The sequence below is a fragment of the Leishmania mexicana genome, chromosome 16 (genome assembly GCF_000234665.1).
Source record: "Leishmania mexicana MHOM/GT/2001/U1103 complete genome, chromosome 16".
NCBI lineage: Eukaryota > Euglenozoa > Kinetoplastea > Trypanosomatida > Trypanosomatidae > Leishmania > Leishmania mexicana.
In genome coordinates this window covers 453,221-473,813 of record NC_018320.1, presented here as the reverse complement: position 1 = coordinate 473,813, position 20,593 = coordinate 453,221, and the positions used below count along the sequence as shown (strand labels likewise).

Here is a 20,593-nt window from a genome sequence, read left to right as displayed (position 1 = left end):
GCTCTCGCCTCTCCCTCCGTGCGAGTGTCTTCTCCCCCGCGTCCCCAAAAAAAATGCCGCCGCGACGTCACCCGCGCTCTCCCTTTTCCTCTTCGGCGCCTCTCGTAACTGCGAGTTGACCCGTGCAGGCGGCGTATGCGGGGAAGGGACAAGTGGCGCACGTGCTCGGGTCCACATGTATACCCCTGTGCGCAACACACACACACACCTCCCTGCGTAAGAAATGCCTGAGTGACCGCGTCCGTGTGCGTCACCCTTTAACTTCTCCTCGGTTTCCCCTCTGCTCTCATCCGGCGTTGTTTGCTGCTGCTGCTGCGTGAACGCATCTTCTCTGAGTTCTCTCACGTCCCCTCGCCGGCCCTCGAGGCCCAAAACTGGTTGCACATAGGTTTGCTGTCAAGTTTACGCACAACCCCCTCCCCTTTCCTTCCCTTCCCTCCCTCACCCCACCCCTCCCCCCGCTCGGTGCGTGAGGCGTGCTTGCCCACGCGCACTCAGGCGTGAACACGCGCCTGGCACCGTTCTGCGGTTTGCAGCGGAGGAGGGGCGGCAGCGGGTGAGGAGGAGGCGAACGCTTTCCATTCAAATTTGTGCGCGCCTTCGAGAAAGAGAGAGAACCGTCGCAGGCGCTCATCGCCCGGCACAACACTGCACAGACCAACACGCCTGTGGTGCCCTCCCTCCCCCCACTATCGGCCAGCCGGCTCTTTCACCAGTGCATCCTATTAGGCTCAGAGGGTGCTCTACGTCTCTCCCACGCACCCCTCCCCCTCCCTCGCCTGTGCTCGGACCGCACCGCACACACCCCTCACAAAGGCCCACGGAGACGGGGCGAGCGGGTGACCTCTTACTCAGACACGTGTGTGGGCGCGATACCCAGAGGCAGGCATCCGGCGGCTTCGATACTCAGATACACGAGCTTCGCCCCTTCTCTTCCCCTCTCCCGCACACACGCACGCGCGCCGTATGTGGCCAGCCGCATCCTTGTCAGCCATAACACATCCCCCCCCCCCTCCCCATTGGCCGGTGTCTCCCACTGCCACACCTAAAAGTATCTGGGATCACCGCCGACAGGCAAGGCGCGACGCCCTCGCCTTTCTCCCCTCCCCTCCCCCCTTCGTCTTCATGAGCACGCGGGCCTGATCCACGCAGACACACGTATACGCGATACGCGCCCCCTCACTTGTGTGTGCATGCGTGTGTGTGTGTGTGTGTGTGTGTGCACGGAGTAGCCGGCAAAGTCGCGTGTGCCAGCTGCCTTCATCCCGCGCACGTTTTCCTCGCTTTCGGTCAGCTGGAGGGGGAACACCCACATCCCTTTCTGTTGTGGCTCGTCTTTCCCTTGCCTCCCCACACCCCATCCAATGCGCGACGCCGCGGAGCAAAGACACTCTCCTGTCGAGCCGCAGCGTCCGCAGTCGCAGCATCGGCAGCCGGAGGAGGACCATCACCAGCAACATGAGGATGCCGCGCACAATCATCGGCGTGGAAGCTACACGGCCTCCGTCGGCGGCGTTGCCATCGATGAGGCAGCGTCGTTTCAGGCACCTCCGTGGGCACGTCCGTTGGCTACGGCGCCCCCACAGCATCCCGGGTTCGCAGAAAGCTTTGGCGGCATGCCTGCCGCACTGCTGCTGTCGCGGACCATACGCAACCAGACGCACGCCCGTGGTATGGGTAGCCTTTCCTGTGTGGCCAGCGCACGCAGCGCCGCCGACAAGGACGAATCCGTCACGCCGGAGGTACCGCGAAGCCTCTGTCGACACACCGCCGCCTTCCCGTCCCACCACCTCTCAACCGGCTCTACCGGCACTCCGTCCTCCTCGCCCGCCACCGCGTTTACCGCCGAACTGGAGATGCCGCTGCAATTTGAGTCGCTGTGGGGCGACATTGACCGCTACCTCTTCGCGGTTTACACCACCTTGCAGGCCGACGACGAGGTCTCGCTGCGGCCTTTGCGGACGCCGAAACACCGGATGGGCTGGTACACAGCCATCTACAACGCTTGTAGCGGAGACCCCACCAAGTCGCGTGAGCTTTACGCACGCCTCGCGCTTCTTCTGCTGCACATCCTCGAGTCCCATGTCCTCTTCCCCGTTCTGCAGAATGTAGACCACAGCCGAGTGCAATTTCTTACAGGCGCGGAGGACAGCGTAGGCGCGCGCGGCAGCGGAAGCGGTCAGCGGGGTCGAAGCAGCCGCAGTGTCCCAACGGAAAGCGGTATCGCTGGCTGCCGCAGCAGCAGCAGCAGCGGTTGGAGTCGTTTCAAGAGCATCGCCACGGCTGCCACCAGTGGGCCCGCGCACAGGACACCGTCGAAGGAAGGGCACCGCAACTCGTCCTTTAGGTGGTCTTCCAGCGGCCACCGCAACAGTGACGGCTCACTTTCCTTCATGAAACGCCTCTTCCACCCCTCGCCGCACCCGACCGCGACAACCACAGCGGCAAGAGCGTCCCCGGTCGGCGGTGGAGGCATTAAAGCCAACGAGGAGGAAGGCGGCGCAGGGCGGCCTCCGCAGTCGCCACGGACGCCTGCGATGCCAGCACCGGTGAACGGCGACTCAATGGCAAGCAGCAGCGTTGGCGGCCGCGGCACGAGCTGGCTTGGGCAGCAGGCCGGGAGCGGTTCCCTTGCAGTGCCGAAATCCCCCGCAGCGGCCAACGAGCTCCAGACGGCATTTGCCGGCTTCGACAGCACCGTGCATCGCTCGCCGAAGAACCGTGTTTCCTTGGAGCTTCCGAATCACCAACAGCGGACCACCAGCTTCCCGATCGTTGCCAGCACGCAGTCCAGAGCCACCACGAGCCCCACGCGGCCCCCAGCGATACCAAAGCACACGCCGCTCACCCCGTCGTCCCTGACGAGTCTCCACATCACCCAGCACACAGTCAACATCCCGACCGAGTCTGGCCCCTCACCGCTCATGGCCCGCCCACCCACCTTCATCGGCGGAAAAGCGCTGCCGACGGCGACGCACAGCACTGTCTCCCCTCGCCACGCCCGCGTCGCGTCAAAGACGGGGCGGGTGGTGGTTGACGACGAAGAGGAGGTTCTGTGTGCAGTCAACACCGTCCCCGCGGCGGCGCGGCACTCACTGCGGCGACTTCCGCGCCGGGACAGCAGCAGCGACAGCAACTCGGTAGCCGCGCTTGTGTCCTTCAACGACACGGAAGAGGGCAGCGCCGGCGCGCAAGCCGGCGCTGACGACGACGACGGGTCGCTGCACACCATGAACTCCCTCTCTTCCGAAAGCATCGGTCGTGAAAGCCGAGTCCGCCTCGGCAAATACTCTAGCGAATGCGCTACTGCCGCCGCGGCGCGCGAGGATGCCCGTGGCCTCAATGCAGCTCGCGCTGGAGAAGCTCCTGGCACCGGCCACTCCGATGAAGGCGGCACGGCGGAGCCGCCGGCGAGCTTTGTCTCGCCTTTCACGACAACTCTGTCGCCAGGCGACGACATGCTTTCCCCGCTCCTCGCTCCAGAGGCGCCTGCGACGATGCGCAGCACAGGCACCAAAGCCCCTCCCTCCCTGCTGAGGGACACTGCAGCCGTCGACGCCTCTACACGCTGCACATCGTCCCCGGACGCGAAAACAGTGAGTGACACCTCGGTGACCGCCGCCGTCTACAGCGCGCGTGAGGCCTCTCCATCGTCGCCAAGCGCTACCGTGACCCTTGCCCCATCTGCGGCCAGCGTGACTACGAACACCGGGATAACCTCGCCCGCCACCCCAGCTTACTCCGCCCCGGGGATGACGTCATCTGCTGCGCGCGCCACTGGCACCACCCGCCCAGATGAGCGCCGCTGCAGTCTCTGCTACACGTTCCTGCAGGAGTGGCAAACATTTGTGGTCTTCCGCAGCGTCGTTCTCTCGTGCTTCCGCTATCTCGACCAGTACTACACCCGCCGCTTCGGCATGGACACAATCACGCTCATGTGCTTCAAGGTCTTCTACGTTGTCGTCTATGAGCCCCTTCGGCCACTGCTGGTGATCGAACTGGGCTACCTGATGCAGTACGTGCGCGAGATGTTCGAGACGACGGGCCAGGTTGCATGGGAGCAGCTGAGGCTTGTCCAAGAGACGTACAGCGTCGTCACGGAGTTGCTCCTTATCGTGCAGTCTACCTCGTCCTCCATGGTTGCCCAGCAGCAACAGACGGGGTCGGGTATCAGCGGCGGTGGCGGTGGCGGTGGCGGTGGTGCTGCTGCGGCAGCGGCGGTCAGCGCAGCAACAGTGGCCACAGCGGGCAGTATTAATATTACACACGGCCCACCAAGCGTCGTGGCCTCTTTTGCTGCAGGCCTGTCATCGATGGTGGGCCCGTTCAGCACCGCCGAAGCGGCGGTGGCGGAGACACCCGTGAGGAGTCACACCAGCAGTCGCGCTCGCAGCACCAGCGGCCACAACCTGAGCACAGCGAGCAGTGCGGTTAGCACACCGCACCTGGGTGCGCTCGACCTGCACAGCAGCAGCAGCACCGTCGCGGCGCCCTCACCGGCAGTCGCTGACGGGGAGTGGTCCGGCGTGCATCCGCACGTCAGCCGACGACGTCGTTTGATCTCTCTCTTCACCAGTGGGCGCCTCGGTGATGGCGCGAAAGGCGGCGGCAGCAGCGGCCGCGACCAGCGTGCCACCTTGTGGGCAAGCTCCACTCCGGTGAGCCCGTGGGTGGGTCTGGCGTCGTCGACCTCGTCCGCGGCACGACTCCCCTCCACCTTTGAAAGCGCGTTGCGGCCGTCAGCCGGTCGTGGCGGCGACAGTGGTAGGCTGTCAGCTAGAGATAAAGCGGAGGGCCGCAGCGACAAGCAGCAGGGGAGCGCGGCGAAGACAGACCACATCTCAGCGCCTGCAGTAGTGGTGGACCTCCGCGGCACGGTGCAACTGCGCGATCGCCTCGAAGGCCACACGACAGCCCATCACCTGACCACGCAGGCGCTGAAGCAATGGGAAGGCATGTCTGCTGACCGTCGGCTGCGCCTCGGCACCATCATCAAGGGGGTCGCGAAGCCGCTGTCAACGATTGTAATGGAGGACGTGGGCAACGAGTACGTCGCCGGTATCTATGCTTTCTACCGGCCCACGCGCGACGCGCGCCGCAGCACCGAAGAAGGCCGGCGCAGCTACGTGAGTTGGGCACGTGATGTGAAAGAACTGGAGAAGCATGTGTGGCGGCGGGTGCAACTGCCTTTCCTGCACACCTCACTGCGATCTGCCGTGAATGAGGTGCTGGTTGTGGAGCCGCACCGCAGCATTCTGCTGGATGCCCGCTTCGGCTTGCGTGCGCTGCTAGACACGTGGAGCGTAAGCGTGGAGTCAGCAGACCTTAGCCTCGCCCCGCAGACGTCGGCCGCCGTGGCGGGGCCTGGTGGTGCAGCGATGCAAGCGGACGGCAGCAGTGCCACCACAGCCACCGCCTTCCACCGGCGAACCGGCAGCACGATGACGTCGACGTCGCTCGGAGGCAGCTTGGGCGAGGCCGACCCGCTGGCGAGCAGCGGCGTGCAGCGTGACGGCGGCAAGTATCCCGGGTCACTGATGTTGTTTGGGGTGCAGGGCAGCCATCCGACCCACCCCTTATCCTTTCCGCATCAGCGCACCCCCCGCTCCTTTTTCTTCGACAGTGGCGAGAAGGCCGAGGCGGTGTCGCAGATATCATGCTCAGATTTCTCCGGAGAGGAGCGGAAGAAGGACGACGGGCGACATGGTGGCAGTGGTGGTGGCATTGTGAGCGGGGCGCGGTGGACAACAGCGGGGAGCAACGACAGTCACAGCACAGTCATCACGGTCGCCTCCGCCATCGGCCCCAGTAGCAGCGAACGCTTCATGGAACATGCGGGGGCGTGGGCAGGCAGGAGGCGTGGAGAAGAAAAACCGTCGACGGCGGTCACGGCGTCCACGCCACGTTTCATGAGCAGGGAGGACAGCAGTATCTGTGCCCCACCAATGGAACCCGCGAAGCGCGCTGCCCTTGCGCCTCACTCTCGAGTGCGGCCAGAGCAGACATCCCCGTCCTCGGGAACCGCCGCCGCTGCCGAGGCCGGTAGGACCCTCTCGAGCGAGGCTGAGGGCGATGCGGTGTCTGCTCTGGCCGCACTCGAGTCGCTCTGCGGTCTCTTCAGCAACGTTACCGAGGACGAGTGCTTCGTGCTGATGGCCGCCATCCTCATCACAAAACTAATCCGCGATGCGGCGGACGTCATCGAGCGATATCTGCGCGCCGTGAGCAGCCCGGCCTCGGCAGCGCCGTCGAAGCCACACCCGCAAGCGCTCGGGATCGACTTGATGGCAAGCTTGGTCAGGCTCGTGGAGCGCTACACGGACCTTGTCGAGGGCGTCTTCCACAACCACGCGACTGTGCTCCGTGCGTTGTTGAACGCGATAGAGGAGCTGGCGTGTCCGTTTCGCTGGACTCGAAAGGGTGCGCTGCAGGCGTCTCAGCAGCGCGCCCAGGAAGCGCTCATGGCGCCCGCATCAGCAATACCCGGGGTCTTTGGCGGTTCGTGGAGCAAGGTAGCATCGAGCACCGGCGCGGATCTGCCGAGTGTGCTGCTCAGCCGAGACGCACGGCAGGCCACCTTGCCGCTCGTCTCGCTTGCGGCGAACTACCCACAAGCGGTACAGCAGTTGAAGTTATCGGTGCTGATTGCTCGATACACGGACGTCCTCCTGCAGCAGGAGCGCGGTGGTGGTCGGGTGTTGAGCGGCAACCTCCACAAACGACTCCGCCTCGTTGCGCGACTGGTGTCCCTGCTCGAGGACAAGGACACGTTCCTCGAGCACCACCGGCTGTGCTTGGCGCGGCGTTTACTCGGTTATTCGAGTGGACCGGCGGCACCGCAGCTGGAAGCGGCATTGCCAGTCGGACAGGCCTCCCAGGGCTCTTCCGCGTCGGCCCCGCTGAACTTGGAGGCGGAGCGCCACTTTGTGAGCTTCCTTCAGTCGTGCCTTGGCGTCACGGCTACACATGCTTTTGAGGCGATGCTGCGCGACTACGAGGGGGCAGAGCGGACGCGAGACCTCTTCGAGCAGGAGGCAGCCTACCTGGAGCTCCCCACGAAGATACGTGTGCAGCTGATCACCTCCGCTCAATGGCCAACCTACGCTATGCCTCCCCTGCAGGCGCACGCCTCGCTCCAGCGCGGTATGGAGGTGTTCCGAGCCTACTATGCCCGCCAGCACCCCTCGCGCACTCTGCTGTGGGTCTTCAGCCTTGGCAGCGCCACCCTCATCGCCGAGTTTGCCTCTGGCACGAAGCAGGTGGTCGCGAGCACGCTCTTGGCAACGCTGCTCGTGGTGGTGAGCGACGCCTACAACGCAGAGGCGTCAGATGCGGCGCAAACCGGCGCGCTCACGGGGGCCCAGCTGGCTCGCACACTCGGACTGCCCTTTCACGCTCTGCGCGCCCACCTGCACTTGCTGACGCAGCATCGAGCGTTTAACCTCCTGCGGTGGATTCCTGGGAACAACAACAACAACAACAACAGCGGCGGCGGCGGAGCAGCGGCGGCGGCGGCCACGACGGCGTCCATCATGGAGAACGACTCCTTCTCGCTGAATCCTTGTTATGCACACAAGCTGCGTAAGATACGCCTGCCGCTGCCCAAGGCTCGCCCTACCGGCCTACCGTCCAGCGACGCTCAAGCATTCGACGGTGGCCCCGAGTTCGCCTCTCGGTCAGAGCCGTCTGCCACCTCGTCTAGCCCAGGCGCCACCACCGCTGCAGCGACGATGACAGCCGTTGCCTGTGAAGATGCGGTTGTCGCCCAGCATGTGCAAGCGACGCGACGGGTGCTGCTCGATGCCGCCCTTGTGCGGATCCTCAAGAGTCGCCGTGTCGTGCTCTTCGAGGACTTGCTTCAGACCGTCACGACGCACCTCTCACGCCAGTTCATGCCCTCGCGACGTGATATCAAGGCGCAGCTGGAGGGGCTCGTCGACCGCGATTACGTGAAGCGCAGCCCCACCGACCCGAACACCTTTGTGTACCTCTCCTAAGCACACGTGCATCTCCCGCGCTTGGCCGCTGCAGGGCGGGCGGTGTGCAGGCAGGGGGAGATGAGAAAGGGAGACGGAACGCATAAGGCGGTCAGACGAGGCCGCGCGGCGGGCGGTGGCGGTGGCTCTCCCGCTACTGCCCCATCACCCATCCACCCACCCACCCGCCTGCTCCGCCCTTCTTTTCGATTTCTCTATCCTTCCTCATGGAGAGCTAGGCAAATTGTGTGCCGGGTACGCGCGCGCTCACCGTTCACCGCGCAGCTGCGGTGTGTGCGTGGGTGTAACGGGGTTGTCGTGTTCACTGCATCAGGCCACCCGCACATCGACACACACACACACACGCTCTCTTACTGACTTTTGTAGTATCCTGTGAAGTGCTTGATCGACTTGAAGTGCCAGCACGTCTTTGTGTGTGTGTGCGTACGTGTGGGTATACGTCAGTGGTTTACTTCCGCGAGTATCCTGAGCCCTCCATCCCCTCTCCCACACATGCACACCGCCGCCGCCTCTTCTCCTCGGTACTCCCCTCGTGATGGTGTCTCACCTTGTGCATCTAACGCGTCCCGTTAGCGGTGACAGAGAATGCGTGGTTGGTGTTCTCGGATGCGTGCGAGAGAGTGGGTGTGGTGAATCTGTTCAACGTGTCCTCTGAAGGCGGTGAAACAAACGAGGCGCCGCATGTGTGCATCCCGCACGCAAGCTAACGGTGTCTCCTCCCTGCCATGCAAGACGACGACGTGACGGCGTGGGCGAAAGGGCGAAAGGGCGGCACAGGAAAGCAAGCGGAAGGTAACCGTCACGGCGAAACAAAACCATGGCGGCGCTACGTTTCATGGAAGGCTGCAAGTACGCGTGGGTGGGTGCATGGGTGTCGGCACGCATGTGCGTCGAAACCTCCTCCCCAATCACCTCCCCCACCCCCTCCTCTGTCCGTCGCTGAGCGACCTCATCCATGTCTCGATCAGCACCCGCCTCTGCCATCTGTGTCTGTCTCTGGATGTGTCTGTGTTGCCGCGCCCCATCCCCCTTAGCGTTATCGCCACCGTTTTATTCTTTTGGCTTGCCCGTCTCTGCGGCTCTCGCCACCACCACCACACACACAGACACACACGCCACCACCACCTGCGAAGCACGCGCCCCAACGTCTCCATGCAGCATCCGCCAGTGGCGACCGTCAGGGCACAGGCACCGTTGACGCATCGCGTGCGTTCTCTGTGGCGTGCTCTGCCCCTCTCTACAAACTCCAGTAGGTGTGCCCCTCTCATGGAATCGTGGAAAACGGCACTGCAGCACACGTGCAACACCGCTGTACCGCGCATCCGAAGGAGCAGCAACGGTCATGGCCTTACCGCGTCTGCCGGTGGCGTCTCAAGTCATGCCCTACTCGTCAGCCATCGAACGTGCTGCTCCTCTGCGTCCTCGTCCTCGTCGTGGAAACCGCCGTCATCAGCAGAAGCGGCGAATACCGCAGCCGCCGCAGAGCCGGAGATGATATCACTTGACGCGATAGAAATCGAGGTGGTGAGTGGCGAGGAACCCCCGTCGACGACGTCCACGACCGCTACAGTGCGTCATGCAGAAGTGCATAGTGAAACGCCTTTCCCACGTCACAGAAACCATCGTGTGCCGCATCCCCACTGTCATCACCATCAGTGGCAGCGCGAAGTGAGTGCGACGGACTTCTTCACGGCACAGCTTCACGCCACCTCAGCTTCTGGGGGCCGCGGATACGGCAGCGGTGAGACGGAAACCGGCGTGCCGGCCGGTGCCGTGCAGCAGCAGGACTACTGCGACGCTCACACAACCGACGCGTTTGCGCGAGGGCGCATCGCCAACTTTGTGCGGCGCATGGGCCACAGTACTGGGGCAGTATTTCACGTGCGTGCCATGACGCCGTCCCAGGCAGCGGCGGTCACCGGAAGTGCGACAGGGCCAACACTCTTCGCGGCGACGTGTCGGCTGCCGCTGCCGGAGCCGCATGGCTCGCGCGTGGCCGAAGGCGTTGCAGAAGATGCGAAGGAAGCGGAGGTGCTCGCTGCCATGCATGCCGAGCGCGTGTGTGACGCACTCGGCGTGCAGCTCTTCCGCCTGAGGACAGCACAGCAGAAGCACGCGGACACCGTGCGGAAGGAAGAGGGCCGCTACGCCCCCTACCCCGACGACCCCATCAAGCCGCTCGGGACGCCTATTCCACCCCCGCTGCGCCTGCTGCGCTCCCGCATGCACGCGTCGTCAAACGCACCCGGCTCTGAAGTCGCCGCTGCTGATGCGGCAGCCTCTTCGCAGTCCCCTCGGTTCATGGCTGAGCGAGGCGAAGCGTCGGCAGCAACAGTGCCAGCACCCCGGGCGGTGCCGCCAGCTGACCAGGCGCCGCCGGCGGAATCAGCAGGGAGTGGTGTTGGAGAAGACGACTCGGCGTCAGCCAGCCCCACCACCGCCGGTGGGAGTGTCGCGTCGTCCTCCGCCGCCGGCGCGGCGACGAGCTTTGACTCGACCAAGATTGTGCTGCGCCGCCACGACCCTGTTGACGACTACGCACAGTTGGTGTTTCACTACACGGATGAAGAGCACGCCGAGCGAGTGCGGGCGTACGCCAGCAGCGTCTACTACCCCTGGATGTGCCAGTGGGAAGGGGCGGCCGTGGCGCAGGGAAACGTCAGCGCAGCTCCAAAGGGTGGTGCCATGAGCAGCGATGGCGCTGCTGCCGCCGCCACGCTAGGGCAGGTGTTTGACCCCACTGAAAACGGCATGTGGTCGATGGTGAATGACCGCGATATGCGCTGCTCCCCCACACCGCATGACGCGCTCGTGTTGCCCATCGTGTACGACGGCCCGTGCGCCGAGGCGCGCATCACTGACTACTACGCCCAGCACAACACAACGCTCAAGGAGCATCTCACGGTGCGCTCTGCTTCTGGGTCAACGGGAAGTCCGCAGCGCATGGTAGAGGCGGAGCTGCGACTTATAGGTCTCACCATTGCAGCGAAGGGGAAGGCGCAGACGGAGCAGATGGCCATCCACCTCGCCGCCATGCACGCGGAGCTGCTGCTGGATGCACTGGGACATCCGCTCTTTCCGGCCGACCCACAGCGGCAGGCACGGCATGCCGAGGTGGTGGCTGGCTACGGCCGGTGGGCCATGAACCCCCTCACTGGCGCTATCACACCACCGAGCCCGCACGACGCGCTCCCGCTGCCGCTGAAGATCCAAATCGGGACCGATGATGTGTGGCTGGGGCCGGAGGCGCGGCGACAGCTGGGGCACCGCTGGTCAGACTCGGAGCATATCATTGTAGCCATGCAGCACTTGAGCTCGCAGACCGAAGACGAGGTGGAGATCAACCCGCCGGCGGAGCTGCTCGAGGAAGCGGAGCAGCTGCTCCAAGAATGGCAGGTGCACATCGCAAAGAGCCGCTTTACGCATCTGTTTGTGTTGTTCAACATGGACAATGTCTTTCAGGCAACAACGGTCCTGCCGGTTCCGCGACAGTTCGGCATCCGGGGTGGTCTCGGCATTGGCAAGACGCGCAAGATGGCCGTGCAGGTGTGCTCCCTGCACGCACTCGACACGCTGTGCACTCTCGGCGTCCCCCTGTGTGTCGACCCGGAGCGGGAGCGACGGTACCTACAGCGTCGTGCCGCACTCGGCATGGTACTGCAGCGCACCCCTCCTGCCAACGACGGGTCGCTGATGCGCGCACAGGTGCCGCGGCGCTTCTCTGGGCTGCCGGCACCGCCTTTGCCCGACGCGGCAGAGAAGTCACCGGGGACGAGGGACGGCGGTGTGCTGCGCTTGCCGACGTACGTAGTAGAGGGCTCGCACATTCGCCTGTTGCCCAACATCGCCGACACGCTACACGCCATGCACCTGCGCATTCCCGTGGACTACTGCCTTTTCGGTGGCGCCACCGAGGAGGTGCTCGTCGAAATCGGCAATCAGGTGCGCATGGCCGTGCAGAACTACTTGCAGGCGTTCCTGGCAGGACTGTTGCGCAATCGAAACATGCAGCACGGAATCCAGAGCAAGAGCGGTGCGTTGAGGGCTGTACAATGTGCTGCAGCAGCGGCCGGCGCGGGCGACGCCGTCCCGGCCACCACCGGCAGCGGCCAGCGAAACGAGACCCCGCCGGCAACAGGTGCGGATGTACGTAGTGGCGGCGGCGGGGACGTGGGCACCGCGAGCCGACCCGCAGCCGCCGTCGTGGAAGACAACATCGCCGAGACACAGGCGTGGGCCACCCAGTTTGCCATGAATCTCTTGCCACACAACATCATCAGGGGCTACGGACGGCAGAACAGCCTGCACAACACCAGCTTCCTGCAGGTGCCGATCCCCAGTAACGCTGCGCTGCCACCACCAGAGATGTCGCACAAGATTGACGCCTCAGCCATATCATCGCCGCCGCACCCATTAGTGGGACCCGTGTACGCCATTGCCATCGGCACGTCGCTCAAGCGTAAGGATGCTGAGCGTGCCTGCTACCTTCACGCCGCGTCCATCCTGCATTCTTTTGGGGTGGATGTCTTGGTGCAGTATCCACGCGGCCAGCCCCGGGTGCGCCACGCATGCTCGTTCGAAGACGTAGCCAAGTACCTGAGCAAGGAGCCGCTCATCATTACACCCCCATTTCTCTCTGACGGCACGCTGCGCGCCTCGGCGGTGGAGGCCGCCGTTGTCAAGCCGACGGAGGCGGTTTTGCCGCCTCCGTCGACGAGCGAGGAGACCGCCAGTGCGTCGTCCGCCTCATCTGCGCCACAGCCGGGCTCCCTGCACCCACCTCGGCCCGTCATGCACACGAATATGAAGGCGTTCTTGGAAAGCACGCGAGGCATCACGTTACCACGGAAGCGGAAGGTCCGCTTCACAAGTCCCTTCTGAGGAGGTTAGTGCACGCGGGGCGGGTGGGGACGCCCATCCGTTGAGTCAGCGGAGTTGCGGGAGCGATGTGCGCGTGCGCCGGCGTGTGCTGCGCTTTGTCGTTTGGCCCCTTTTTTTCCACAGAGCATAAGCAGCCAACACACAACCACACCCGCAGTGGGTTACCGCCCGCCAGGAGGAGTAGCTGGCGGGCTTGCCGCAGTCGAGGGAGGAGGGTGTGTGATGGGAGTCCTCGAGGAGGGCCCGTCGCCTCACCCTCCTTGACCACTGCCGTGGATGCGAGGCTCCTGCCTAACGCTCTATCGGAAGGGCTCTCTCTCCCTCGCTTGTTGCCGGACAGCTCTGTAGCCGTGGCAGACGAGGCGGCGGCAGAAGGTTGTTAGATGGTCGGGAAGGCGGGTGTGGCGACGGAGAGACGCATGTTCACAAAGAATGGAGATGCGCAAGGATCGGGTGCTCGCCCGGTATTCCGGTGGGGCTGCCGCTTGTCATTCGGGGGGCGGGGGCGAGGGCGCGTGGTGGGAGTCTGTGCCTCGACTGCTCCCTGGAAAGGGCCGAGGCAGACGCGCCTGCCTGATGGGGGCAGCTGCTCCACACACCCGCCTTCTCCCGGCATCCACCTCTCTTGTCTGTTCAGCCTCTCTTCGTAGCCCCCTCACCCCCTCACCCCACCCCCACCACATGTCTGAGTATTCGGATGCTGCTCTCGCTGCCCGTATCCCTTCCGCTTCTCTGTCCTGCGCCTTGCAGCGCCGCTGCCTTTTCTGTTTGCCTAGCTGCTCGCACGTACCGCTTCGTTGGTGCGCCCCCGCCCTCTCACTGTTCGTCACCGGCCACACGAAGCTCACGGGTACATCTGCAGCGTGGCAACGTGCGTGATGAACCACCTGTCGACGCGACGCCTTGGGGGCACTGTGACCCCCGGCTCGGCACTTTCGGGTACCTGCTACGTGAGCCACATCACACGGCCGGCCCGCACCTTGTGCTGGATGAAGCTGGCGGTCTTCACGCAGTTCCCGGTCGTCCCATCGCTGGCCGGCACGCAGGTGCAGGGCCGCCAGGACCTGCTCGCCTCTACCGCTGGCGCCGGCACCCCCGAGGAAACAAGCCTGTTTCTTCAGATCGAGCTCTTCGATGACGAGTGCCCGCAGCTGTGCGCAAATTTCCGCCGCCTCTGCAACGGGCAGTCGTCAACGCGGCAGGGGCAGGTGTACTGCTACCAAGGCCTCACCCCTAGCTACTGTGGCACATATTTCCACAAGATCATCCCCTCTTACTGCGCCCAGGGGGGTGACATCACCATGCGTGTGAAGCCTGGCGGCACGAACAGCTACAGCAGCGCTGGACGCACGTGGCTGCTGGATGAGTTCAAGATGCGACGCCATAACGAAGTTGGTCTTGTTTCCATGGCGAACAACGGCCCCAACTCGAACGGGTCGCAGTTCTTCATCACCACCTCGGCAGCGCATGAGCGCGCCTTCAACGGCCGTCACTGCTGCATCGGTCGTGTCGTGCGCGGCCTTGACGCCTTCATAGCACTCGTCGCCCCATTTGGCAACATCGAGGGGCATCCGTCCAAGTATGCGGTAGTAGTGGACTGTGGCGAAGGAGAGGCGCCGACGATGATGTCGGCAGTGCCGTCGCCCGCTGCAGTATCCCAGGCATCGATGGCGGTATCAGAGACGGAGACGGCGCTGTCGTCTCCTGCAGCCGACACGCGGTCCGCGACCGTCGAAGAAGCGCCTGCAGAGCTGGACGTACATCACCGTGAGCAGCTGCAGCATCACCAAGTCGCGGATGGCACCGGTGTGATTGCGGCCCTGTCCCCGTGCGGAGCCGCTGCAGCCGCGGTGTCCCCCTCGATCTCCCCTGCGCAACCACTGAAGAGCTCCCTGAAGGGAAAAATGACGGCGGCGTCGGAGGCAGCCAAGACGCATGCGAAGCATGTAACGTATCAGCTGTGAGGAGAGGCAACCGCAGCAGCGACCATGTCGGGTGGACCCCGTGTCTCCTATCCTTCGTGCATGCCGCCTTTTCGCCTGTTCGTTGTCTCCCCCACCCCCACCACCCATCCCGCCTCCTCCTCTCACGCTCTGCATGCAGCGAGGACATGTACAGTTGCGCAGCGGTGGAGCACCCTTTGCCCCCCCCCCGGTGAGCGTTTGCTCGTCTGTGTGTCTGCGCTCATGGATGGGCCTGCTCACCCCAGCGCGAGGGTCGCGTTGGCATGGAGTTGCCACGGACATCGAGTCGATCCTCTGCGTGATCTGGCTTACGCTCACGGATAGAGCGAGAGCGAGAGAGCACACGCCAGCACCGGCGGCGGCGGCGGCATCATCATCGCGCACAGCCGTCCACCATGTATCCAACCCCAAAACCAGGAGAACCAACGAAAAGAGCACAGGCAGCCTCTCGGCAACAGCCCAGGCACACACGCACCCTCTCTCTCGCGTTGTTAGGGAGTGTCCTCAAGTCAGCAGCAGCAGGAGTGCCCCCACCCACCCACCACCTTACTTCGCCACCCTCTCGAGTCGCGGCGGTAGGGTAGGTGTGTGTGTGTGTGTGTACGCGTGTGCGACGGCATACGTCGGCAACTCCGCCCATGCCTACTTCCCTCTCTGCCTCTGCGTGCCTGAAGGGCCTTGGGCTACTCACAACTCCTCCCCCTCCCCCTCCCGCACCGTCATCACGGTCTTGCAGAATCTCTACCGCCTTCTGCCGAACCGCAGCGACGCACCGCTCGTCGCCTTCTCTGTGCCTGTAGCTGTGTGTGTGTGTGTCTCCTCATCGGTACTCGTGTCGCCGTCATCCGTGTCGCCCTTGTGCCTCTCCTGCTGGGTTTTCCTGCTGGAATCCCCCACAGTCGCGTGCGTGGGCGTGTGGAGTGGGCCTTGGCGCTGGCGGAGACGCCCTCTCCGTGCACACGCCTCCTCATCCATCATTCTCCCCGTCCTCACAAGCGCGCACACGTAAGCATCCACGCACACACGCGCCCTACAGTACAGGTATCTGCAGCCTGGCTTTACTTTCTATCTCTCTCTCCTTACGTCGACACACCCGGTCCAGCTCGGGACCACCACCACCACCACCCCCTGCCTGCCTGCCAACCTCTGCCCATACACCCCATCACCGTCACAAGTTGTGTTGGCCGCATCGCACATCCGCTTGTCCCCTTCATCTGGCGCAGCTGTTACCTCCCTACCCCGCTTCCTCGATACGCGTGTGCTTCCTCGTCGTCCTAACACACACCCACACCTCCCCGGACTTTGCGTATCGACACCCCCATGTAATCACCCGTGTCCGTCCGCCCGTCCGTCCGTCTGTGTGTGTGTGTGTGGTGTACTCGTCCGTCGCGTGAGCGCGCCGTCCCCGGGCAACGCAAGCCAACGTCCTTAGCTTGCCACCATGAGCACCCCCAGCCCCCTCCCCCCCAATGCCAAGTACGATGACCAGGGCATCTACCTATCGTTCATCGCCGGCGGCATCCTGCTCGCCGTGCTTGGTGGGTGCATGGCATTCCTCAGCTACACCCCCATCCTGTGGATCAAGCGGTTCTATCGACCGAACCATACCGTAGAGCCAACGCCGCTCACTAGAGCTGCCTCTGCGACAGCCGTCGCGGCGGCGCGGCGTGTGGCGCAGGGAGGCGTGCCCAATGTATCGCCGCCGTCCTCGCCGCTCACGGAAGTCATCTTCGCAGAGCACACAGTACGCCCGCACGGTCGCCATGGCCACGCCGTCACGCGACGCAAGCGGCTTGGCATCAGCCTACCGTACCTATCCACCTTCTTCATTCGGCCAACGTGGCAAGACTGGATCAGCATCGAGGAGCCGTCGCTGCGCGACCGGAAATGCAGCGCCCTCTCGCCGGTGCACTACGAGACTCCCACGCTACCGACGCGGCAGACGAGCGATCGGTCCTTCGTACCACTGCAGGTGCCGCCCTACCCCGCGCATCGCCGCCGAAACGGAAGTCGCGCTGCTCAACCGGGGTCAGAGGGCTACGGCCAAGACGGAGCCTCACCTGCAGCGGGCTCCCCGGACTTCTCCCCCCGACACAGACCCTCACTGCGTTCTTACGGCGCCCTGGAAGAGTCATGGGATCAGACGAGCTTACCCGGCACCTCTGACGGCGCGACGGCGTCCTTGCAGGCGTTGCCCAAGACCGCCGTCGACCCCCTCGTCGCCGTCTATCTCTTCACCCTGAAGTTCTTCTTCTCCCTCATGTTCCTCGGCGAACTCTTCACTGTGTGGATCATGGTGATCGCTCAGAAAGATAATTACATGGAGCGCACTCTCATCCAGCGCGACATCCACGACTGCAAAAGCCAAGACAACGACACGGTGGGGTGCGAGCTGCGCAAGCCGTACTGCTACTACCGCGGCGACGGCCTCGGGTGCGGCGTAGTGGCGCTGCACGGCCTCTACGACTTGACGGTTCTGAACATCAGCCCACGCAGCCAGCGGTGGATGTGGGTGGGGGTGCTGAACCTCTGCTTCTGCGTAGTTCTCGTCTTCCTCACTCTCCTGTACCTTAAGAAAGTGGGGAAGTATGCGGAGGCCGTGATGGCGAACCAGATGCGCCACGCGCTCGGCTACCGTGTCGTGTGCGTTCGCGGGCTCGACGCGACCAACGTCTGCACCGACCGCGCATTTCGGGAGGCATTTCTTCGGCTCTCCGTCTACTTCCCGCATGCGTCGCCATCCCCCTCCGCGTCGGACTCGCTGGCGGCGACGGCGGCAGCAACAAGCCCCAGCATCGGAGCCCACCGGCGGCGTGGCGGGGGCACGGGCAATTCACCGGCGCGGCGCGACAACACCAACGGCTTTGATGTGGAGAGTGACAGTGAGGCCAGCTACCTTGTGTGCGACTTCCCGGGGCTAAACTGCCTCTTCTCCACCGCTGGCATGCACTACTACGTGGTTCGCCGATCCGACGCCACCTTCACGGAGCCGGAGAACGTGGAGCAGATTTTGATCACACGTGAACCGCCGCTCGGAACGCTTGAAATCATCGCCGAAACGGAGGCGGCCATGGCCAACTTGCAGGAAGCCATCGCAGACGAGAAGGCGCTGCAGCGTCGCCAGAGGCTGCGGCATGCGACACGGGCATCTGCCACGATGTGGCGAGGCCGCCGCAGCCTCCGCGGTGCTCGGTTCCCTCCAGGGCGAACGGCAAGCGTGGTGGTGAGCAGCAATGACGTCATCTTTGAAGACGTGGCAGCGCGGCACAACAGCCATGCAGACGACAGGAGGGAGGCCGTGCTGATGATGCGCGCCCCGTTTCCATCCTGCTGCGACAAGATGCCGGCCGTGCCGTACTACGAGGCTGTCTTCTTCCGCTGTGTGCGCAACATGAACATGGCACTGGAGCGGGTGCCGCAGCAGCAAGTCGCCGGCGCCGCCTTTGTCGTCTTCAAGAACTCGCTGTGTGCGCACGAGTTCATGCAGCTCTTCACAGCTCGCTTTGGCGGCCTCTTCTCATCTTTGACCGCCACCATTGCCGGGCCGCCGGGCCGCATCTTCCAGAGCAGCCTCACCGCCGGCCGCTGCGCGCTCTGGTTGCGCTTCGTCTTCATCTTTCTGCTCTACGTCCTCCTCCTCCTGACCTGGTCCATCCCGATCAGTATCCTGGGCTCGCTGGAGCAGCTGTCAGAGATTTCAAGCATAGCGGTGCTGCGAAAGTACTCCGAACTGCCGAAGTGGATGCGGTCGTTGATCAATGCCTACCTGCCCGTCGGCGCGCTCGCCCTCCTCAACATTGCCCTGCCGCATATTATCCGTTTCCTGGTCCGCGCGATGGGCGCCTTCAACCGCGCCGAGTGCGACGGCGGTCAGCTCTACATGCAGTACGTCTTCATGGTCGTCACGGCTGTCATCTTCCAGGCCGCCTTCCAAGGCGCTGTGAGCCGCCTCGCAGACCTGCTCGCCAAGCCCGACCATGACGCGATCATCAACTTCTTCGTCTCCTGCATCTCGCCCAGCAACGGCTACTTCTACGCCAAGGTCATCACCGCCACGTGCCTCTCCACGTGGGTTGACCTGCTTGACCCCGTAGGAATTCTGAAGGTGCTGCTCCTCCGCGGGCGGGCGCACATCCAGCGCAACTACGACGCCCTCTTTCTCCCCTGCGAGTTCGAGTTCCCGCGGCTGCTCAGCTTCGACTTGATGGTGCTTTCCATGGGGCTTCTCTTCCACATGACAGCGCCGCTGCTTGGCCTCCTCGTCGTCTGCTACTTTCTTGTGCGCTACTGGAGTCAACGCGCAAAGCAGTGCGACCGCTATCGCCCCACCCTGTCCCCAGCGCACGACTGCACCGACTTTGGCGTGGCGGCGCAGGTCATCCGCTGCGTCATGTGGTTGTACTGCTTTTCCGAGACGTGCGGCGTGCTCCTCATGACCCTCCGCGCCCACAGGGGCGGCGTCGTCATGTGCTCGCTGGCGCTGGGCACAGGAGTGGGACTGACAATTTACGTCTACTTGCAGACCCGCAAGTGGACGGCGTCGCTGGCGAACGCGCGACACTTTGCGCGGAACGCCCATCACTTCTATAGCCAGCACGCGGTCCAGCAGGCGACGTCGGCGCCGACAGTGACAACGCCACTACGGGCTTTCCCGTCCAAGCGCGCCGCAGAGGTGTCCGGTGGCAACGCAGGCACGAACCCTCACGCAACACCCCCATCCTTGTCGGCTAACCCACCGGCTGGCGTTGCGGCCACCGACGCCTCCCCCTCTCACTTGTATGCCGGCTCCGAAGACCCGTACGAGAGCGAAGACGACGTAGCTGAGCAGCGAGGCAGCCCCAACACTCGCAACAGCGTCGTGCAGGAAGAGGGTGCCCTCGACCGCTACGAGAACGTCACACTGCAGCAGGTTCTCTTCGACGCCACGCGGAACCCCTTCCTGAGCCACCTGCTGCCTCGTAAGCCGGGGCTGACCATGCGCTACCAGCCGAAGCACCAGCGGCTTGCGGTCATCAACGCTGCGGCTGAGCTTCGAGCGATGAAGAACACGGACTTCGTGGTGGAGCGGTACTGGGACCGTGAGATGACATGGTTTGAGGAGGATGCAGGTGTGTATAGGGACCTCGACATGGACGATGAGTACGTCAGCGAGTACAGGTACGGTGACATGGCGGATCTCGACAGCAACGACGGCGACGACTCCAATCAAGGCAGGGGCGATGCGCTCCACCCAATGCACACGCAGCTGATGGACGGCCATGATGTATCGCCAACTCAGGTCTCTGCCGCGGTGCCGCCAAGCGTGAAGAGCGGGCTGCGCACGGCGGCCACCGTGTTGACAACCGATCTTTCCAGAGTCGTGCCGGACAACACTAGGCAGCAGAAAACGGCTGTTGTGGCGACGTTCATGCCCGTGGCGGCCGCCGCGGAGAATGCGCAAGGCGGTGCGGTAAATCACAAGCTGACCTATGCGAGCACGCCCACGGTGGTGACAGCCGCGCACAGCCACGAGGGTAGCAGTGGTGCTCCGGATCGCCGCTACGCCTCCACCCTGCCGCCACCGCCGCCACTGCGCAGCTACGAGGAGCAGCGAGCCGATGATGAGTCGGCACAGTCACTGCTGCAGACGCGCTTGCAATGCAGTGACCCATCCCCGCCGCACACAACGCTGGAGGCCAACGACATCCTCTGCGTCGTGACCGAGCCAGTCATGTCCAACGACGAGCCACCGTCTCCGACGGGGTAGCTAAG

At 64.0% G+C, this 20,593-nt stretch overlaps 4 protein-coding genes across 4 annotated transcripts; all 4 read left to right on the top strand.

Moving 5' to 3' along the window:
* Nucleotides 1-1,364: 1,364 nt before the first annotated feature.
* LMXM_16_1220 (conserved hypothetical protein) lies at nucleotides 1,365-7,997 on the top strand (the record flags this gene model as incomplete). The annotated part of the gene is made up of 1 exon (XM_003873761.1): nucleotides 1,365-7,997. The coding sequence occupies one exon, from the start codon at nucleotides 1,365-1,367 to the stop codon at nucleotides 7,995-7,997; it is 6,633 nt and encodes a 2,210-aa protein (XP_003873810.1).
* A 1,152-nt stretch (nucleotides 7,998-9,149) lies between these two features.
* LMXM_16_1210 (conserved hypothetical protein) lies at nucleotides 9,150-12,878 on the top strand (the record flags this gene model as incomplete). The annotated part of the gene is made up of 1 exon (XM_003873760.1): nucleotides 9,150-12,878. One exon carries the CDS (start codon nucleotides 9,150-9,152, stop codon nucleotides 12,876-12,878), a length of 3,729 nt encoding a protein of 1,242 aa, XP_003873809.1.
* Nucleotides 12,879-13,756: 878 nt separating this feature from the next.
* On the top strand, nucleotides 13,757-14,842 carry LMXM_16_1200 (putative PPIase; the record flags this gene model as incomplete). Its single annotated transcript, XM_003873759.1, has 1 exon — nucleotides 13,757-14,842. The coding sequence occupies one exon, from the start codon at nucleotides 13,757-13,759 to the stop codon at nucleotides 14,840-14,842; it is 1,086 nt and encodes a 361-aa protein (XP_003873808.1).
* Nucleotides 14,843-16,283: 1,441 nt separating this feature from the next.
* Nucleotides 16,284-20,588, top strand: LMXM_16_1190 (conserved hypothetical protein; the record flags this gene model as incomplete). The annotated part of the gene is made up of 1 exon (XM_003873758.1): nucleotides 16,284-20,588. The coding sequence occupies one exon, from the start codon at nucleotides 16,284-16,286 to the stop codon at nucleotides 20,586-20,588; it is 4,305 nt and encodes a 1,434-aa protein (XP_003873807.1).
* Nucleotides 20,589-20,593: the final 5 nt, after the last annotated feature.